At 43.5% G+C, this 19,664-nt stretch overlaps 1 protein-coding gene and 1 long non-coding RNA gene across 4 annotated transcripts in view; one reads left to right on the top strand and one right to left on the bottom strand.

Annotated features, from left to right (window-relative positions):
* Window positions 1–2,345: 2,345 nt before the first annotated feature.
* On the bottom strand, window positions 2,346–5,037 carry LOC127006468 (uncharacterized). The gene is made up of 2 exons (XR_007759581.1): window positions 4,637–5,037; window positions 2,346–3,086 (listed from the first exon to the last, which is right to left on the bottom strand). It is a non-coding gene; the product is annotated as an uncharacterized LOC127006468 (long non-coding RNA).
* Window positions 5,038–7,644: 2,607 nt separating this feature from the next.
* The window catches only part of LOC127006090 (tripartite motif containing 13-like), an 87,444-nt gene continuing 75,424 nt past the window's right edge, over window positions 7,645–19,664 (top strand). The window contains exon 1 of one of the 3 annotated variants that reach the window (XM_050875597.1): window positions 7,645–8,178. In XM_050875597.1, coding sequence (XP_050731554.1) covers window positions 8,050–8,178 — 129 coding nt within the window. In that variant the 5' untranslated portion in view covers window positions 7,645–8,049. Of the gene's footprint in view, window positions 8,179–12,429; window positions 12,746–19,664 lie in introns of those variants that run through there. The other 2 variants (XM_050875595.1, XM_050875596.1) reach the window with 2 other exon arrangements.

Genomic DNA, 19,664 nt, shown 5'->3' with positions numbered 1-19,664 from the left:
ACTACAGGAAATCCCCTATATACGAAAGGGTTAGGGACTGAAAAAACCTTTCGTTTATCGATTTTTCGTATATCGAAGCCATTTCCCCCATAGGATTGTTAATAAATAGGGGGGTTAGGGACCAGCGCCATCAAAAAAAAAAAAAAAAAAAAAAAAAAAGTTAAATATAACTATGCTTAAAAGCAATTTACTACTCACAATACAATGAAACGCAAGGCTCATAAATAATTAAAAACAATTACCATTTCCTGTTCCTTTACTGTTATAGAAATGCATTACATATGTTAGGACAATCCCCTCTAACTCGTCACTACAACTCATCACTTAACATTGCCAATGTTTACTTCCCAAGCTGTGAAAGGCCAGTTTCGACTCGTGCCCGAAACACGTGCCAAACAGTACACCACCGCACTCCAAGCCCCCCAACCCCTCCATCACCCTCACGTTTCCTCACGCTGGCTGGGATGTGTTTCGATTCGAGTCAAGCAAGGGTTCACAAACTGGCAACGCTAAGTGATGGCGTTGAAGTGGAGGGACTGGACATGGACACTTGCTGCCTAATCACTGCGAGTGTGCGTGAGGCTGTTGATGCTGGCGACCGATATAGACATCGGGTGCGAAACAGTGGGCCGGAAACTGTCGATTTTCAGATATGCGAAGCATGTCTTTCGTGAACCGAAAATTGTCCTATATTTTTCACTTTCGTATATCCGAATTTTCGTACATCGAGCTTTCGTATATCGGGGATTTCCTGTACTCTAGAGGAGAGGAGGATCAGGGGCGATATGATTGAGGTGTTTAAAATCTTGAAAGACTTTGACCGTGTTGGGGGAGATGAAGACTACCTAAAGCTGGCTGCCCCTAGGCACTCCAATCTTCTGACCCGAGGTCACTCCCTCAAACTGGAAAAAACACGACATAGAACGCACAAAAGAAATGTGTTCTTCTCCTCAAGAGTGGTGAATCGGTGGAACAGTTGCTCACATGTACCCTGCTGGTGTCGTCCTGTGAGGGCTTCACAGGCGCGTCAGCTGCTCCGTCTTCCTGAGGAAGGCGCAGGTGAGGTGGATGACAGATTCCTGCCGTGAGGGGTGGACGCTTGCCGCCGCCAGCAGCGTAATGTGTAATGTGGTGACTAGGCCTGATAAGGGAGCCTCCCATAACCCACTTGGCAAGTGGGGTACCTCTTTGGCCAACTCGGTAAGGAAGTGGCTCTCCCGTCACGCTGGTCGTGGGTTCAATCCCAGGCAGCCAGCAAATACCCTCTCTTTGTCTTGATTAATTTCTCGTGTGTTTCGATATACGCAGAGGATGTGTGGGGCCAAGAGAATAGTAGAAAAGAGAAAATCAAATCTCGGGGGCATTTCACGTGGTGGCATAGCAGTGGGATCCTCTCCTGCAATTCTGTCGAGTTTCCCCAAAGAGATAACAGGTATGATGGCCCATGCTCTCCGAGGCTATTAGAATATGGGAATATTGAAGGTATGTCTCAAAGGGACATTGTGGAGTTATGTCTCATGCTCTCCGAGGCTAATAAAATATGGGAATATTGGAGGTATGTCTCAAAGGAACATTGTGGAGTTATGTCTCAAAGGGACACTGTCAACACACAGAAATTAATCAACACAGAGGGGAAAGCCGTGTAGTGCAGCGACTATGCCTGATAAGGGAGCCTCCCATGACCCACTTGGCGAGTGGGGTACCTCTTTGGCCGACTCGGTAAGGAGTGGCTCTCCCGTCATGCTGGTCGCGGATTCAATCCCAGGCAGCCGGCGAATACCCTCTCCTTGACTTGACAAATTTTTCGTGTTTCGATACACGCAGAGGACGTGTGGGGCCGAGAGAATAGTAGAAAAGAGAAAAAAAATCTCGGGGGCATTTCACTAGCTCCCTTGCCTCTTATGCCATCAATAGGTAAGCAACCATAATCTTTACTCCCAGCAGATGAAAAGAAAAACTGCCGGCTCGTAGCCGTACAGAGTTACTTGTATGTGACACCTTGCAGGCCACAGGCCGGAGTGTGCACAGGCCCCCCGTGGGTACTCACCTGTACGCGCAGGCGAAGCACCGCAGGACGGTCGTGCGGGGCGGCGTGGACATGAATGGCCCTGCCGGGCACGGCGCGGCACACTGTCTCAGTGTTGCCAGGTTCCTAACCCATTTTTTCTGTAGCTTTGCCATTAAAATATCTTGAGATTCCGGAAAAATTCTGTAGATTATACACACACACACACATTTATATATATATATATATATATATATATATATATATATATATATATATATATATATATATATATATATATATATATATATATCGGGACTAGACTAAATTAAACTCAATACTACATCAATTACATAATATTTTCATTTACATTTATTACCAGTTTTTTGGCTTATTTTTGCCATTACAAAATAAAAAAATCCTCCTGAATGTGAAACTGAAATTATGAATGGAGTGCAAAAATCAGCATAATACAAAATTATTAAAAAATATTGAAAAAACTGATCTACTCACTGTTATCATCTTCTATGTCTTTTGCCATACTGTACATATCCTCTTTCATTAACTTCATCATTTGACCACATTTAATGTGTTTGGCTATCTCAGAATCAGGGCACATTGACTGAATGAGTTGAGGCATATGCTCCACTGCCCTAATTGGCAAGTCATGTTCACTGATAAATGCTGCTAATCTGATCTCACTTTCTTTAGCTGAATCTTCAAGTTTCTTTCTTCTACCCACTGAAGGCATATCTAATACTGATGGTTGCTTTGCAACTGAAGCACAGTTCTGAACATGTTTTCTACCTTTAGCATGGGATTTCAAATCTCGCTTCCCAGCATTCAATGATAAGTTCACATGGCAGGCAGTGCAATATGCAAAAAATGCTCCTTTTGAACTGGATTTCAGCCACCCAATAAATTCTGCCTCCTTTTCCCAAGATGACTTGTATTTTTGGGCGTATCGTCCTTTTTTTTTACTTGTAGCTGCAACAGGCTCATCCTTGTCAGAGTCACTGTCTGAGTCGATGTCCATGGTTATGCAGTTGGCCTAGTAGCTATGTAACTGCACACACGAAACCTGTAGAAAACGTTGCTTTAATGTTTCTGTAATCTTAAAACAATACAGTAATTTCTTCATATTTAATTTTGTCAGCTCTTTCTCTACAAGTCCCAGAACGATTAAACATCGAAACATTAATAGTATGCATAAAGTACGTTTGTATATAGTTTATAAATAAGAATCAAATACACTGGCTATCAACTGCATTAGCATCCCCAGCCATTCCAACACTGTGTAAAATAAAATGCAACTAAGTAGCACTTAATCAAGTACTACACAACTCTACGAAACTTTACGAAGTCCGTCTCCTACCCCGGTGGTCAAGGAACAGCCAGGAAGGCTGATCGTCCCGGTCTGCCGCTGCCAGGAGTCGAACTTGGGCTAACGGCTATCCAAATGGCTGACGTCAAAACCAGGACCACATATAATGGGGGACTTTCTGATAGCCTCCATGAGTAAGTCCTTTGGACGGATAGGATAGGTTAGGTTAGGTTAGATTAGCATAGGATAGGTTAGAGTAGGTTAGATTAGGTTAGGTTAGCATAGGATTGGTTAGGTTAGGTTAGATTAGTATAGGATAGGTTAGATTAGGTTATATTAGCATAGGATAGGTTATGTTAGGTTAGCATAGGATAGGTTAGGTTAGATTAGGTTAGGTTAGATAAGCATAGGATAGGTTAGGTTAGATTAGCATAGGATAGGTTAGACTAGGATAGGATTGGTTAGATTAGGTTAGGAAATAACCATCTTTAACTGGCCATAACTTTTTTATTTTTCATTTCTCGAAAAAAAAAAAATGCATTTTCGGAAAGAGCATAAAAAACTGCATTAGAAAAGTGTATTTTGGTTTCATAGCTTTTGCGGCAGTGAAACCGAAAAGATCCCGTCACTCTCTACATCTATCATTCTTTCCTCGTCCACCCACATGGTGAGGGAGTGGCTGTCTCAGCCTCAGCACCCTGCACTTTCCCAGGGTTTTCAGTGTTCATAGAGACTATTTTACTCTGAAATATTACCCTACGTGCCCCAAGAAAGCCTGGGGACTAGCACCAAGAAAGCCTGGGGACTAGCACTCCTGCTGCGCTATCCTTGCTAGAGCCTGCATAGGTTCCAGCCTTTCTAGGGTTGGCAGGGGCTGGGTCCCCTGCACAGGATACATCCCCTGACTCACTGGCCTCCACTCCATCCACGTGATATCACCACTTTGCTGGCTTCTCTCCAGCTCCCGGAGTTTCTCCCTCAGGGACCCGTTCTCCCGTTGTCACACCCAGACAGTCCAGCAAAGCCTCAATCTCCTGGTCCACATGCACACCCACGTCAACTCATTTTCCTCCCGGAGCTCCTTATACAACCTGTGGCCTATTTTCTCGCACTTAAAGTGGTTCCATACCTGGCAAAGGTCGCAGTGCAAGCCATGCTCGTCCTGCCTTACCTTATCAGTGCAATTTCCGCATATTTCCTCCGAATTAATCCTTCCAGTGAAACCACATACTTTACATTTCTTACACCCATACTTTAAAAAATCACATATTAACCCGAAAATATCCCAACACACAGACTCGCCTTACAGTGTTTTAGCTCCAAGCTCCGCCTTCCCGCCCAGAAGATCAACGTAAACAAACCGTGCGCCATAGATGATAAAGAGGCGGTGGGGGTTTTCCGAGTGTTTCAAAGTGGCGGCCATCTTGGGCTGCCCACACTCCAAATAATATCGCATTGCAAGTGAGTAGTGTGACGTTAGACATATGGCACCATTGTCAAGTTATCCAATTACGTTAGAATTACCTTAAGAATACCTGAATTACCTCAGAATTACCTTAAAAATAGCATTACCTCAAAATTACCTTAAAAGTGGTGAGATTACGCTAATCTGAGGTAATTACCTTAAAAATGAGAGCCCAGCTGGCGACTGCCGAGTCGCTGAGCTACACACTCAGCAGCAGCAGACTCGCACTGAGCTCGTCCAGCACACAGCATTGTTGTTAACTTTGTGGATTTATAATTTTTAAATTCACATAGGGTTTTATACATATGCCGATGGTATTCGCACACTAAAATGAAACGGAGGAAGATGATGAGAAATAAAAAGAAGAGGAAGAGGAGGAGGAGGAGGAGGAAAGCGAAAAAGAAGAGGAGCGGAAAGAAGAAGATGAAGAGAGAAATGGAGAGGAGGAAAAGGAGAAGAAAAGGAGGAATAAAAAGAAGAGGAAGAGGTGGAAGAGGAGGAGGTAGAAGAATACGAGGAAGAAGAGGAAGAGAGATCGAAATGGAGTAGAAGAAAAGGAGGAGAGAGAAAGAAAAAGAGGAATTAAGAGGAATAAGAAGAGGAAGAGGGAGAGGAAAAGAAGAAGAGGAAGAGGAGGAGGAGGAGGAAGAGAATTAACCCTAGAACTGTAACGCTGAATTTGAATAACGTAGACCAGGGGTGTTCAACCCACTGTTTGAGGGCCGCATGCGGCCCTCAAGGAAGGTTAATGCTTGGGGGGCTCCCGTGGTCCCGTGGTTGTCTCCCCGCCTTGCGCCCTGGCGGGGTGCTGAAGCGTATGGGTTCGAGACCTATCCGGTGCCATGGGAGTGGAAAGGTGGGCTCTTTCCGACACCCTCACAGCCGTACCATTAGGCAGCCCCTAAACCTTCCCCCTCCTCTTCCCTTAAAGGTGTCCCTTTTCTGCGGGATACTAAAGGTGATCTCGGTCTCTTCCTCCGCTAGAGCTTCTTCCGAGTTGGGTTGGTAGCCTCTGTAAACATCTCTACACGGAAATATTGATAATTGAAGCATTTTACATGTATTAGTGTAATCATACATATTTTTCAATGTATAATTACGAAGAAAATGGTATGAGAAATTGGCCGAAGAGCTTCTATAGTCGAGGAGGCTGCTTTATGGTACGGCCGTCTGAGCCCGTTGTTGGGCCTCCTCCTTGAAAGAATTGGGCATCTCTCTACCAGCCGTCTGGGTGGTTGCGCGGCATGCTCCGCCTTCCTTCCTTGGGGTATATCCCCAACGAAATACCAAAAAAAAAAAAAAAAAAAGTTTAATGTGGCCCTCGGGAAGTAACCAAAAAATAACCTACTTATGACAATAACTATATAGGGTCGTGTGCGACCCGGACAAGGTCTCGACCCGGACAGTCTTGATTAACCAATGAACGATCGAGCCTAGGATGACGTCAGAGCTATGACTTATGAGGGAGGGCGGTCCTAACTAGACGCCATTTGCAAACCTCCCCGCCGACGCTCCGCTTGTAAGCATGGTAAGAATTTCGATTTTAAGAGGTCGCGATCTTAATTTTCGGCATCAGGATATATTGTGCCATGACCACGAATAAGGCGTGATCAACTTGTGATAAGTTTTGTTATGTAATATAGCCATATTGGCATAAAATCAGTGATAATACGGAGTGCCTAAACAACAATGGACTCGTTTGGGGTGCCCGCTAAACAAAATTTTGCCGTGTTCTCGACTCGGACAATTTTTGACAATTCATGCAAATTAAGTGTACTGGAAAAACCAATTAAAAAGTGAATGATTGCATAGTTCTTACAACTATAATGTACCATATGTGAGATAAAGCCATGGAAAAGGCTGGAAATGGGTGTTTGCCACGGCTAAATATCGAGTGATTTTTCGAAGTGTTTTATTGATGGAAGTGAATTATTTTTAGCATTAATATGTGCCCCCCATTAGTGTTTACTTCTCCAAATTGAAATATTTAACCTAGGCCAATTGTTTATATTTTTTACGAATTTTTAAAAAAATGATGTGCGTGGTCTCGACTCGGACAGTGTGCACGTGATGTCCGAGTCGAGAACACGGAGGTATAAGAAGGATTTTTTTAAATGACTCTGTCAACTCTCATTTTAACCTAAAACCAATATTAATACTATATATTAACATACGAAAGAAAAAAGGCGTAGTTTTAAGGAATTCAGTTACCTTTTTTTTTATCATATATATTTTTTTATTACATTGATATTTTGCTACCAATTGTTTTATTCCACCTTTCAGTGTCATGTTCTGGATGTTCTTAGTAAGAAAAAATATAAAACATTGGTGTAAGTGTGTTTTTGGTGGACCAAAACATCCGTCCGGGTTGAGACCACAACCCCGTCCGGGTCGTGAACACGCGGTCTCGACCCGGACAGAGAATTCTGGATTTTAAAAACGGCTGTAAAACCAATACTATGATATCTACAGATATGAAACTCATAGCATAAGATGGGGAATTAGTTAAGCTTTCTTTTAAGCACAAAATCTCTCCTGTAGCTCAATAACTTTTTTTTTATGAATATTATTCACTTTACTGTCCGGGTCTTGAACACATCACCCTACGTACTATTTGTTCACATTTAATTTCAATGATATGCAACATTATATAAATTATATGATGATTGATATTACTGAATATCTTATTACATGTTAACTTTTGATGTTATTGTATTATAATGATAAAAAGGCTATTGCACATCTAGCAGCCTGAATGCTGCCTGGCCTCACTGATTTTGTTGACGTGACCAGCGTTGCCACTCCTTGGCTTTTTTTTACTAGATCTTGGCTTTTGGGCTGGGACTTAAGCGCCTCGTCTTTTTGCCCTAGAAAACGGGCTAATCTAGGCTTTTTTTTTTAATTCTCTCCTGGTTGGCTATTACCTTCGCTCATGTCCCTGCCCTCATCCCCCCAAGGCCAAGAGAATATAAGGTCTCTTCAACCTCGTACCAGAATTCTTCTCTTCTGCGCAGTGACGTCACTGGAAGTTACTCAGTCCCACCCAGTGCCACGGTCCCACCCAAGGAGACTATAGAACATATAGTCTCTTTGGTTGTGGGAGCGAGCTCATTCTCACGAGCGACATCGCCCCTTTCAGGTGAGGAAAGAACTGTTCACGGTGTTCAACTCACTTTGGCTATAATACTATAACTGAAACTGGATTCTCACGAGCGACATCGCCCCTTTCAGGTGCGCCAAAGGCAAGCCTGACAGATGGGAAGCTGGGCGTCGCCCAGACCAAGGCCAACATGCAGCAGTAAACACTTTTTGAAGCTGCGTTGTGGGGGGTTGCCTGTGGCAGGGTGTGTGAAGAGAGGAAGGAAGGAGAAGGCCAAAAGGGTGGTGTGTGTGTCGTTCTCAGGGGTAACAATGGACAAGCGCAAACACTCACTAGTTTTAGTTAGGACTTAATTAAGGTGTGGAATGGTGGAGTCTGTGTTTCCCCGTGTGAGTGGAAACAGTTTTTATGTTGGTGCTACTTATTGCCATGTGTGCATGTTAGTTTAAGGTGTTACTGTTAACCTGTATTCATGGTATTTACAAATGTAATTAGTGATGTAAGATACGTAAGCTAACCTCTAATAAGTAGACCCTGTCCTATGACCCTTAGTTCACCATCAGAATCTCTAAACAATAATTACCTCAAGTAACTTTCTTAAAGTCGTGTTACCTATATTACTTGGGCAGGTGATGATCCTGTGTGCGCTAATGATGCCTCATAAGACTGGGTGAATAAACTACTAATTTTACTCTGTGGAATAAATGATCAACAACTAATTCTACTTTGAGGTATAATGAACCTACATAATTAATTAAAAGAGTGCCCATGAACGGCACGACACCATGGTGAAAGCATGGGAAAGCCCCCTCTATTACGTTATTTCAATGCAGCAGAATATGAAACTAGTGCAGAATGAAACTTTTATAATAGGCTGGAACATTTATGCACCAAATCGAGAAAATTAACCAAGAGAACAGCATAAAATGCTGAAGTTGAGCTGTCACAGATGCTGTATTTCGTCCATACTATTTATTTATTTATTTATTTATTTTTTACATCGTGGCCTATTGCGCCGGTAGGCTTCTTCCCGGTGGATCCTAATGGTCGGCCCAAGGCTTCTTCCCGGTGGGGCCTGAAGATCGGCCTAGCCCGTTCTGGCGCAGGCGAGTGTTTATTGTGGCGCCATCTTGCATTGGCTCATGCTGCCCTCCCGGAGCTCATCTTTAATCCTAGAATCTAGAGTCCGGGTTGATAGGTGGTCTTCTGGACAGCATGTGGGTAGTTTTAAGCCACTCGGCGGCGGCTGAAAAATCTCAGCTTGGTGGCACCGGGCGGGGATTGAACCAAGGCCTTCTAAAAGGAGAAGGCCTGTGCGTAAAGTTCGTGACGTCAGCAAGGAGGGCGGGCTCCTCTCTCTCTCTCTCACACACATACACACAAACACATAAAATAAGAATTAATAAGGTATCTCCTGCCTGTTCTGCTACACGTCCTCCGTTGCTTCTTCTCGAATTTTATTTCCAGGAGCAGCACCAGCTGTGGTAAATTAGCCTTAGATTACCTCCTTCATTGTAAAAATATTAGCATTGATAGTAAAACATATTAGAGTTGTGATACTACTTTTATTATAGATAATACGAGGTAGAAGGAAAGTGGATATGACAGTGACAGTAATTTTAAACAGACCAAATGCATCCCAATATTTTATTACTATTAATGTTAATAATAATAATCATTAAATCAATAATAATAATAATAATAGTAATAATAATAATAATAATAATAATAATAATAATAATAATAATAATAATAAAATAAAAACAAAAATCATGACTATATCAGATAATTTTAATGATAATAATATTAATAATAATAATAGTACTATATACTACTAATGATATAAATAACAATAAAAATAATGTGAATAACAATTATAAAAATAACTAATAACACCACTACTACTACTACTACTACTACTAATAATAATAATAATAATAATAATAATAATAATAATAACATCAGTAAAGATAATAATGATTTCCTCTGGAAGAAAGTGAAGTTCACACACCTGTAATTTAGAAGAAAATATATATATATATATATATATATATATATATATATATATATATATATATATATATATATATATATATATATATATATATATATATATATATATATATATATATATATATATATATATATATATATATATATATATATATATATATATATATATATATATATATATATATATATATATATATATATATATATATATATATATATATATATATATATATATAAATTAAAATGTGGTTCTTTTATTTATAGCTAGTTTTTTTGTTAGAAAGCTGATGCTTGAATTTTATCAGGACCTCATTGTTTTCATCAGCTTCCCACATTGATAATATATAACATATACGAATCATTTGATATACTTACTTTGGTATGGTTTCTGGATTCTTCCCCGGCATTGTGTTGTCTCTATTATCCATCAGATTTCCTAAAAAGTCTCGCAATATGTGTAAAATGACTGGGGACGGTGCGACCCGCTCGCTGCCAGATTCTCCAGATAGCTCCCGAGTTGCCATACAAGCAGGCCGCTATCCATGGCCCAACCCCCGTGACGTAGGCTGACGCCACGCCCCCTGTGCACAGGCCTTCTCCTTTTAGAAGGCCTTGATTGAACTCGCGTCCTCCTGAACGCGGCGCCGTCACGCTATCCATTCAGCCACCGCCTGTACTATAGATATATGTGTGTTTCATATTTCCTCCTCTCCTCCAAGATTTATCCCCTAGTATATTTCCTTTTTGTATCCCTACCAAAATATCAGTGACTGAAACAGTAAGGAATGCAAAAACTAGCCTAGCCTACTACTATAGTACATAATGTGACATATGCCTCACTAATTTTCCAGGAATTTTAATGTTTTGGTTAATCTAGCCAACTACTGCTTCTAATATACCAAAAAAAATAGCATGGGAAGTGCATAGGATACTTCTTTTGCTTCACATTTGTGAAGGTTTTATAGGTATACTGGTCATACCAATTTGAGAACCCAGCCCCTAATTGGTGTGACAAATTTGGTAGTATAATTATAAAGATGGTGCAACGTACGTAGCTACAGAGAATGTTAACTGTTAAACAGTTCATGTGACTATGAAAGTCTCTTGGCACATTTCCTGTCCTTAGTGACTCCCTGTATATCAGTGTGAGAGGCTTGCCCAAAGCAGATGTACAATCAATCAATTAATAAATCAATATCAATCAATAGCTCTGAATTAAGCCACTGGCACCTGTAAATGGCACTGGAGGAGGGCCTGAATCATCATCTGGAACGTGCAGCCACTCGCCTGTCCCTGCACTCAACACAACACACCACTAGTCACATTCATCTTCACTGCTTTCACTATACATACCTGCATGTGGTTTTGATGGAATATGTACAGATGGTACAGCCCCTGGATTCAGTGTCCTTGTAGCTTATAGTCCCCAAGTGGCACCATCAATCCTTGGAGAATAATCACTTTTTAAAAAGTGACGAGAGCACACGCGGGCATTTCTGGCGTCATATTCATCTGCCCATCGACACGCTATTTTCCTCTTCCGACAAGTTTTCTTGCCTCCGGGGAACCTGTAAAACCTTAAGCCACTCTTTCCTACGTTCCTTGTGTTGCTGGAACACCCAGACACCGCACAAACACCCATTTTAGCTTCTTAAATAAGGGTTTTGGGCTCCAGTGGGCACCAGTTAAACAGCTGGCGGGAGTGACGTCACAGACACGGTGCATGATGAGAAAACAAATGCTCACTGAGCATTTGTTTTCCCATCATAGGGAATCCCAGGAATAGGGAATCCCAGGATATTTCACTGTACGTGGTTCTGTTGTGTCACCCTGAGTGGGTAACAGGTAGAGTGATGGCCCATGCTCTCCGAAGTTCAAAGAAAATGGGAACTCAACACACATAAATTAATTTAAATTGGAATGGGGAGCCGTGTAGTGCTGACTTGCCTGATGGGCGAGCCTCCCATAACTCACTCTGCGAGGGGGGTACCTCTTTTGGCCGACTGGTAAAGGAGTGGCTCTCCCGTTACGCTGGTCGCGGGTTCGATCCCCGGCGCCGGCAAACTTTTTTTTTTTTTTGTATTTCGTTGGGGATATACCCAGCGGTGCATGCCGCGCAACCACCCAGACGGCTGGTAGAGAGATGCCCAATTCTTTCAAGGAGGAGGCCCAACAATGAGGGTGTCGGAAAGAGCCCACCTTTCCACCCCCGTGGCACCGGACAGGTCTCGAACCCATCCGCTTCCAGCACCCCGCCGGAGCGCAAGGCGGAGACTCTACCACGGGACCACGGGAGCCCCCGGCAAACCTTTCCTTGTCTGGATTAATTTCTCGTGTGTTTCGTTACACGCAGAGGTTGAGTTGGAGTAGAGTAAAGAGAAAATGCTGGCATTTCAGAGGGAAAGAAAAAGAGGAAAATAACAGACCGAAAGAGCTACATCAGGGAGTGCCGTTACAAAGGCGAAACTCCCGACCGTCAACTCAACATTCAACTTATCTCTGATCTGAGGGATCAAAGTGCAGTGTCTTATTAATCTTATAAGCCTAAACAGCATTAGCTGTCTGTGTCTCGCCGGGGTGGCATAATGGCAGTGGCGGCGGCCCGGACAGTCGCGGCGTGATATTTATGGGCATTGTGAAACATCTGTGACATCAAGATCAAGATCAACACGTCAAGTACCTGTCTGAGTTTCGTCGGGCTGGTGTAACAGCAGTGGCAGCGGCTGAAGGGTTTAGCACGACTTTAACAGCCCACCAGTGACCTACTCCAGAAGCCTACGCGGCGAGGCGGTTGAGAGGCCACCAGCAACCAGCGGCATGGCGTCTGCAGGGAAGGGGGTGAGTCAGATAACATTCCCGGGTGAATATTGACGAAAGTGTAGCCTACAAACTTCGTGGTAAAGATTCGTTTTAGTACTGTGCCAGTATTTCATTACCTACCTTATGAAACATCACTAACTCTTCATATATCTGGTAAAGGTCCAGTATAACTCCGGCGCCATAATTTCGGTCTCTTTTCTTCCAAACCTTCACAAAACCCTTTGTGGTAATTCTTTAACAAGAAGTCCGCCTCCCACTCCGCCACTCCAGCACCCCCCCTACACCCAACACAAGCCTGGAGACCTTTGGGGAACCGGGATCTTGGGGGGGGGGAGGCAAAATCACTGAAATATTGGCTTCCAAAATTTCCCTCGAAAAATCCCATAAATAAGGTAAATTCCCTAGTCTCGAAAGTAAGGTAAGTCCCAAACTATAACCTTTAAGGAGGGGGGCCAGTGGGGGCGCAGCCCCCCTTGGTTAGCAGGGGGGTCGCGGTTAGGTTATGTAAAGTATGGTTACAGTATAAATATGCCCCCTCACCGAAAAAAGAAAATGATTTTATGGCGCATCATACATGTGGGGGGGTCCAGGGGGGGGCGCAGGCCCCCTTGGTTAGGTTATAACTAGCCATTACTTAGTGCAATCAACACACCTTCCAGCAGCGGCTTAATAGTTTTAGTGCTAAGAGTAATTATGCAAATATGTATTCTGCTGGCGTGTTGGCACTTGTGGGGTTCCCTTTTCGTGGAACCCGTCTAGGTAAGATGTCTAGGTAAGGGGGGTCGAGGGGGGCGAAGCCCCTCAGTTAGCTGTCAGGTCGTAAAGTTCGTTTGGGGTACTTTAAGGGGGAGGTCCAAGGGGGGGGGGTGGCGTCCCCCTGGTTAGCAGGGGGGGTTGAGTGGGGCGAAGCCCCCCCTGTTAGCTGTTAGGTTATAAAGTTAGGGACTTTCCTTACTTTTGAGACTTGGGAACTTTCCTTATTGTAGGGATTTTTCTAGGGAAAATCTGGAAGCCAATTTTTCAGTGATTTTGCCATCCCCCACCCCAAAACCCCGGTTCCCCACAGGTCCCCAGGCTTGTGTTGGGGGTAGGGGGGGCAGGAGTGGCGGAGGGGGAGGCGATCCAACGCTTGGTTAGCAATTAGCCCACGCATGTGAGACCGGTCCACTACACGTGGTTATTTTTATTTTTTTAGAACACGCACCTTTACCTAATATATACTATACTTGGCCCTCAGCACGGCAGCCGTTGGGATGCGTGTTCAAAAAAAAATAATAACCACGCGTGGTGGACCTGGTCTAACATGCGTGGGCTAACCGCTAACCAATCGTACCATCGTTAACCAAGCGTACCATCGCTAACCGGATCGTTAGCAACATTGCTCACCTCCAATGGCCGCTTCTGCCGCCACCAAAACAAATGTATGTATGTATATGCCTTTTCACTACCATCGGTAATCACCCTAAAACAGGTGGCATTTGTCCGCCACCTTTTACTAAAGTATTATATGTATATAAAGGGTTTTGTGAAGGTTTGGAAGAAAATAGACCAAAATTAAGGCGCCGGAGTTATACTGGACCTTTACCATATATATATATATATATATATATATATATATATATATATATATATATATATATATATATATATATATATATATATATATATATATATATATATATATATATATATATATATATATATATATATATATATATATATATATATATATATATATATATATATATATATATATATATATATATATATATATATATATATATATATATATATATATATATATATATATATATATATATATATATATATATTATTTTCAATATTATTTCATCAATTAATTATTTATTGTTGAAAATAGGGGATAATATTCACGAAAGCGTAGTCTCCTCTCGCCGCGGCCGCCGCCAGAGGAGGCTACGCTTTCGTGAATATTATCCCCTATTTTCAACAATAAATAGTCCTTGAATTGGATTTTGAAAACTTTTCCATGATTGTTGAATGTTTGTAGAATAGATATATGAAGAGCTAGTGATATTTCATAAGGTAGGTAATGAAATATTGGCACGGTACTAAAACGAATCTTAACCAATTTTGAGATGCTGACTGCATATTTCTGGACAAAATATGATGCTGTTTATCATGGAGATAGTATTTTTCTCTGTAAATCACTAAATAATTGATTTTTCAATGCCTTTTGTGCACCTGCCGCCGCCACCGCAAAATAGCTCGCAGAGAGGCTCAACTTGGGGGACCCGTCGGAAATCGAGGGTTTTGGGTGGGAGAGCATATTTAAACTACTCCAACCGAACTTTACATAACCTAACCTCTCACGGGGGGCCTCGCCCCCCTTGACCCCCCTCCTAACCAGAGGGGGATGCGCCCCCCCCTGGACTCCACCCCTCACATATGCGACCTACTTCTGCGAGGAGGTATTTCCCGCAACACCTGCTGGACCACTGCTGCATATGGGTGCTATCGGGTGCTACATCGTGCTTTAGTTCCATTAACATTTTTACATCATTATATCAATTTGAAACGCTAGAATTTTTCTCTTTTCTACACTTCCACACGACCTCTGCGTGTAACAAAACACACGAGAAATTAATCCAGACAAGGAAAGGTTTTGTCGGCGCCGGGGGATCGAACCCGCGACCAGCGAAACGGGAGAGCCACTCCTTAACCAGTCGGCCAAAGAGGTACCCCCCTTGCAAAGTGAGTTATGGGAGGCTCTCCCGTCAGGCAAGTCGCTGCACTACACGGCTCCCCATTCCTATTTAGATTAATTTCTGTGTGTTGAGATTTCCCATTTTCTATGAATCTCAGAGAGAATGGGACATCACTCTACCTGTTACCCACTCGGGATGACACAACAGAATCACAGCAGAGGATGCCACCGCTTTGCCACCAGTGAAACGCCAGAATTTTTCTCTACTACACTTTCACACGACCTCTGCGTGTAAAGGGGCTCTCACACATTCCCGGTCCCGGTCCCGATCGTCCCCGATGACTCCCGATAAGCCGATCGGGGCCTGACCGCCGACAAAATAGGCAATAATCCCGGGACCGGCGGCTTACCGCCGGTAAGCCGGCGGTTTACCGGCGGTAGACCGGCGACCATATACGATTTTCGATTTCTCCGACCGGCGACTGCAGCAGGTAAGTCGGCGGTAGACCGCCGGCCTACCAGCGGCAGACCTGCGGCACATTGACGAGCAAACACTCTCTTTGCATTTTCATATATTTACAATTACCTCATTAACAGCTTCATACCTAAATTCATTCGTGTGCGTAAAACTCTCTCTCTCTCTCTCTCTCTCTCTCTCTCTCTCTCTCTCTCTCTCTCTCTCTCTCTCTCTCTCTCTCTCTCTCTCTCTCTCTCTCTCTCTCTCTCCTCTTCCTCCTTTTTATCATCTCTTTCCATCCTCTCCCTTCCTTCCTCACTCTCCTCCATCCCTCCCTCTCTCTTCCTCACTCCCTCCCACCTGTTCCTCCTTCAATTCCTTTCCCTTCCTCTGTCTCTCTCTCTCTCTCTCTCTCTCTCTCTCTCTCTCTCTCTCTCTCTCTCTCTCTCTCTCTCTCTCTCTCTCACCCATTCCTCTTCCTCCTTTATCTCATCTCCCTCTCTCTCTCTTCATCCCTCGCTCCTACCTGTTCCTCCTCGTTTTCCTCCTTCCTCCCTTGCTAATCCCCAGGTCAGACACAGGTGTTCACTCGCGGTCTACCGCCGGTCTGCCGCCGGTCTGCCGTGGGTGTCGGCGGTTGACCGCCGGTCGACCGGCGACATTTTTCGACACCGCCGGTCTACCGGGCGCATCGCCGATATCTTTGAAAATTTTAAAGTTGACCGGCGGTGGTCGGCTGCGTCTACGATCCTCAGGGTCGACCGGCGGTAGACCGGCGGTCTGCCGCCGACAATCCCCGATCTTACAGCCGGTCGACCGGCGACCGGCTTATCGGGAGTCATCGGGGACGGTCGCGACCGGGACCGGGAATGTGTGAGAGCCCCTTAACGAAACACACGAGAAATTAATCCAGACAAGGAAAGGTTTTGCCGGCGCCGGGGATCGAACCCGCGACCAGCGAAACGGGAGAGCCACTCCTTAACCAGTTGGCCAAAGAGGTACCCCCCTCCCAGAGTGAGTTATGGGAGGCTCGCCCATCAGGCAAGTCGCTGCTTTACAAATTTTCTTTCTCTTTTCCGGATATCAATTGTTACCGCACTGCATTCAGGGACCAAAAAGAAATATATGTTGTAAGTACTGTACGTAGTATCAACTTTGCCAGAGGTTACTTGGTGTAGTTCAGAGGCCGCCTCACAGCCATGGTGGTCCACTGCTGCTCCCAAACTTGGCCTCCCTATCCTTTAGGGCAGTGGTTTTCAAACTATTTAGTATGACGGCACACTAAGAAACAACTAATATTTTTGCGACACACCTGTCCTTTTATATATATATATATATATATATATATATATATATATATATATATATATATATATATATATATATATATATATATATATATATATATATATATACAATTAGTCACCCTTGATAAATATAAATTAAAATTTACAATAGTTTCATTATATTAAATTTTGTACACAAATCAAAATCCCACCAAAATTTTCGCGGCACACCAAAGAGATAATGGCGGCACACACTTTGAGAACCACTGCTTTAGGGCCACTCAGCAGTATAGCCCGGCACTGGGGTTTCGTCTGGCAATGTCCATAGGAACTTGTCCAGGCTAGACTTGAATTTTTCTACCGTGCAGCCAGTAATGTTCCTCACTTCTTTTGGTAGGGCACTGAAGATTTTCGGCCCCTCATGGACCAGACTTGCTGCCAGTAGGGTCCGGATCCTCTCTGGGGCTCGGGTCGACACCCGCGGTTTGAGCCCAGGCACCAGCTGTCGACTATTGTCGACACCTGCACCTTAAGGGTTAAACCTTGCCTCCTTAGCTTGTCTCTTATACATTTTATTATTTGTGGACGCCTCAGTTTTCTTAAATTGGTTTAAGGAAAATGAAAGCGATCTCAAAACTATAAAATATATAAGAGACAAGCTCAAGAGGCGAGGTTTAAGAGCACCAATAGGTGCATACACAATCATCTCGCTTATTGTACCGATACTGGCAAGGTACTGGTGAGCTTGATTAGACAGATTCTTCCGGAGATGAATCAAGTACAGTCAAGTCGTGTATGACGCGGATTCATAAGGCGTGGTTTCCTATGACGCGGTATGGTTTCAGAACCGTATGTTCAGATCACGCGGGTAAAACCATCTATGACGCGGCTCGTGGTCTCTCCTGTGGTGTGTTTGAGAGAGCGACTCGGGCCGCCCGGATCGCCCCGGGTCCTCTCAAATGCGTGACGCTGCAACCCGAGAGAGAGAGCAGTGGACGCCATTTTCCTGCCAGTGAGACGCCATTACCATAGCAACGACGGCAGATAATGCCTACAGGTGCACTCGGGCTAGAACGAACGGGAAAAAAGGGGGTGTGGGTGGGGCAAAATGGCAAGGGCCAGAACCAAATTGTATTTTCTCCATAGGTTTAGTTATTCCTATGACGCGGTTTCCTATGGCGTGGCTGTTGCTCAGAACCAATTAACCGCGCCATACGCGACTCGACTGTATTTTAGAGTGGACTGAGAAGCACATGTAAACACATGAAGGCACATGCACAGTAAAGGGGGGGGGGGGGGTGTCCAGGGTGGACCAATCAGTCTGCCACACCGGACAGCATGCGGGTGATCTTCCGCCACTAAACGATGACTTGAAAAATGAACGTGTTTTGATGGGGGCTCGAACCTAGTCCGTGCTAGGCCCTAGGGATCACCACGCCCTCACGCTAACCACTCGGCCACCGCCTCCCCAGAGTTCCACTTAATACAAAGTTTCACCTAAAGTTGAAGTAACTGAATATGTAGTAACAGTACTTTATAGATGTTAGATGATGATCTAGTCAAGAAATATGGGCATTGTAAGGTAGCATTTATAATTATAAAGGTTACGTTTATCATCGGCGGAAGGCGATAGTCTTCGTTTGTTTGTAAAAAAGAGCACGTATTCCTCACCACGCCACAGACCAGTGTGTTGTGGCGCCGTACTGAGACCTGCCTTTCACCGTTACTACTGGACCATTGGGCCTGCTATTTGGTAGGATAGGATGTATTTTCTTTATTAGCAATTCTATAGGAGTTCTATTACATTGGGGAGGCGGCGGCTGAGTGGATAGTTTTGGACCCTTCTTTTCTTGTATTAAATCAACTCTTTTATCACTCATTAATTACTCCATAAATGATCTCACCGTCTCGTATCCCTGGTAGCGTGATCCGGCTTAAGTTGTTATTGGAGACTGGTGTTCGGGGATAAACAAGGGAAAAAGAAAATATACATTTATTTAAAATTAAATGAAAGTAATTGCCTTACGCAATATTCTATGCTCAGACGATCATAACGCTGGCATATTCAGCAATGGATGCAACATATGACAAACGACATGTCTTTAAACATAATACTACAATTTGTGCTCAGTTGTTGCCAATAATAATAACACTCGTCATTCCACAAGCAGTGGTTTGTTTCTCTCTGCTTACATCACAATATTTAAATACTCTCCTCACATCCTGATAACACATTCCTATAATATAATCTACTACAATTTCACGGAAGCACCAAATTATACCACACCCAGTGCTTTTTACCTTTGCTTTACATTGCAAACAAATAATCACAATCCTGTCCCACTCACAATCCTACTTCACATCTCCTACATTATAATCTCCAGGACAATACAGTCGGTTTCCTTAGATTCTCGAATTTCTACTCACGATTAAGATCACAACAGCCATTCTCAGCTGAGTGAGTAGCAAGTCTGCTTGAGGCGAGTGCAAGGCTCGGTCTGCCCATAT

The sequence above is a fragment of the Eriocheir sinensis genome, chromosome 32, assembly GCF_024679095.1.
Source record: "Eriocheir sinensis breed Jianghai 21 chromosome 32, ASM2467909v1, whole genome shotgun sequence".
Classification (NCBI taxonomy): domain Eukaryota; kingdom Metazoa; phylum Arthropoda; class Malacostraca; order Decapoda; family Varunidae; genus Eriocheir; species Eriocheir sinensis.
This window is presented reverse-complemented; position numbering and strand designations above follow the sequence as displayed.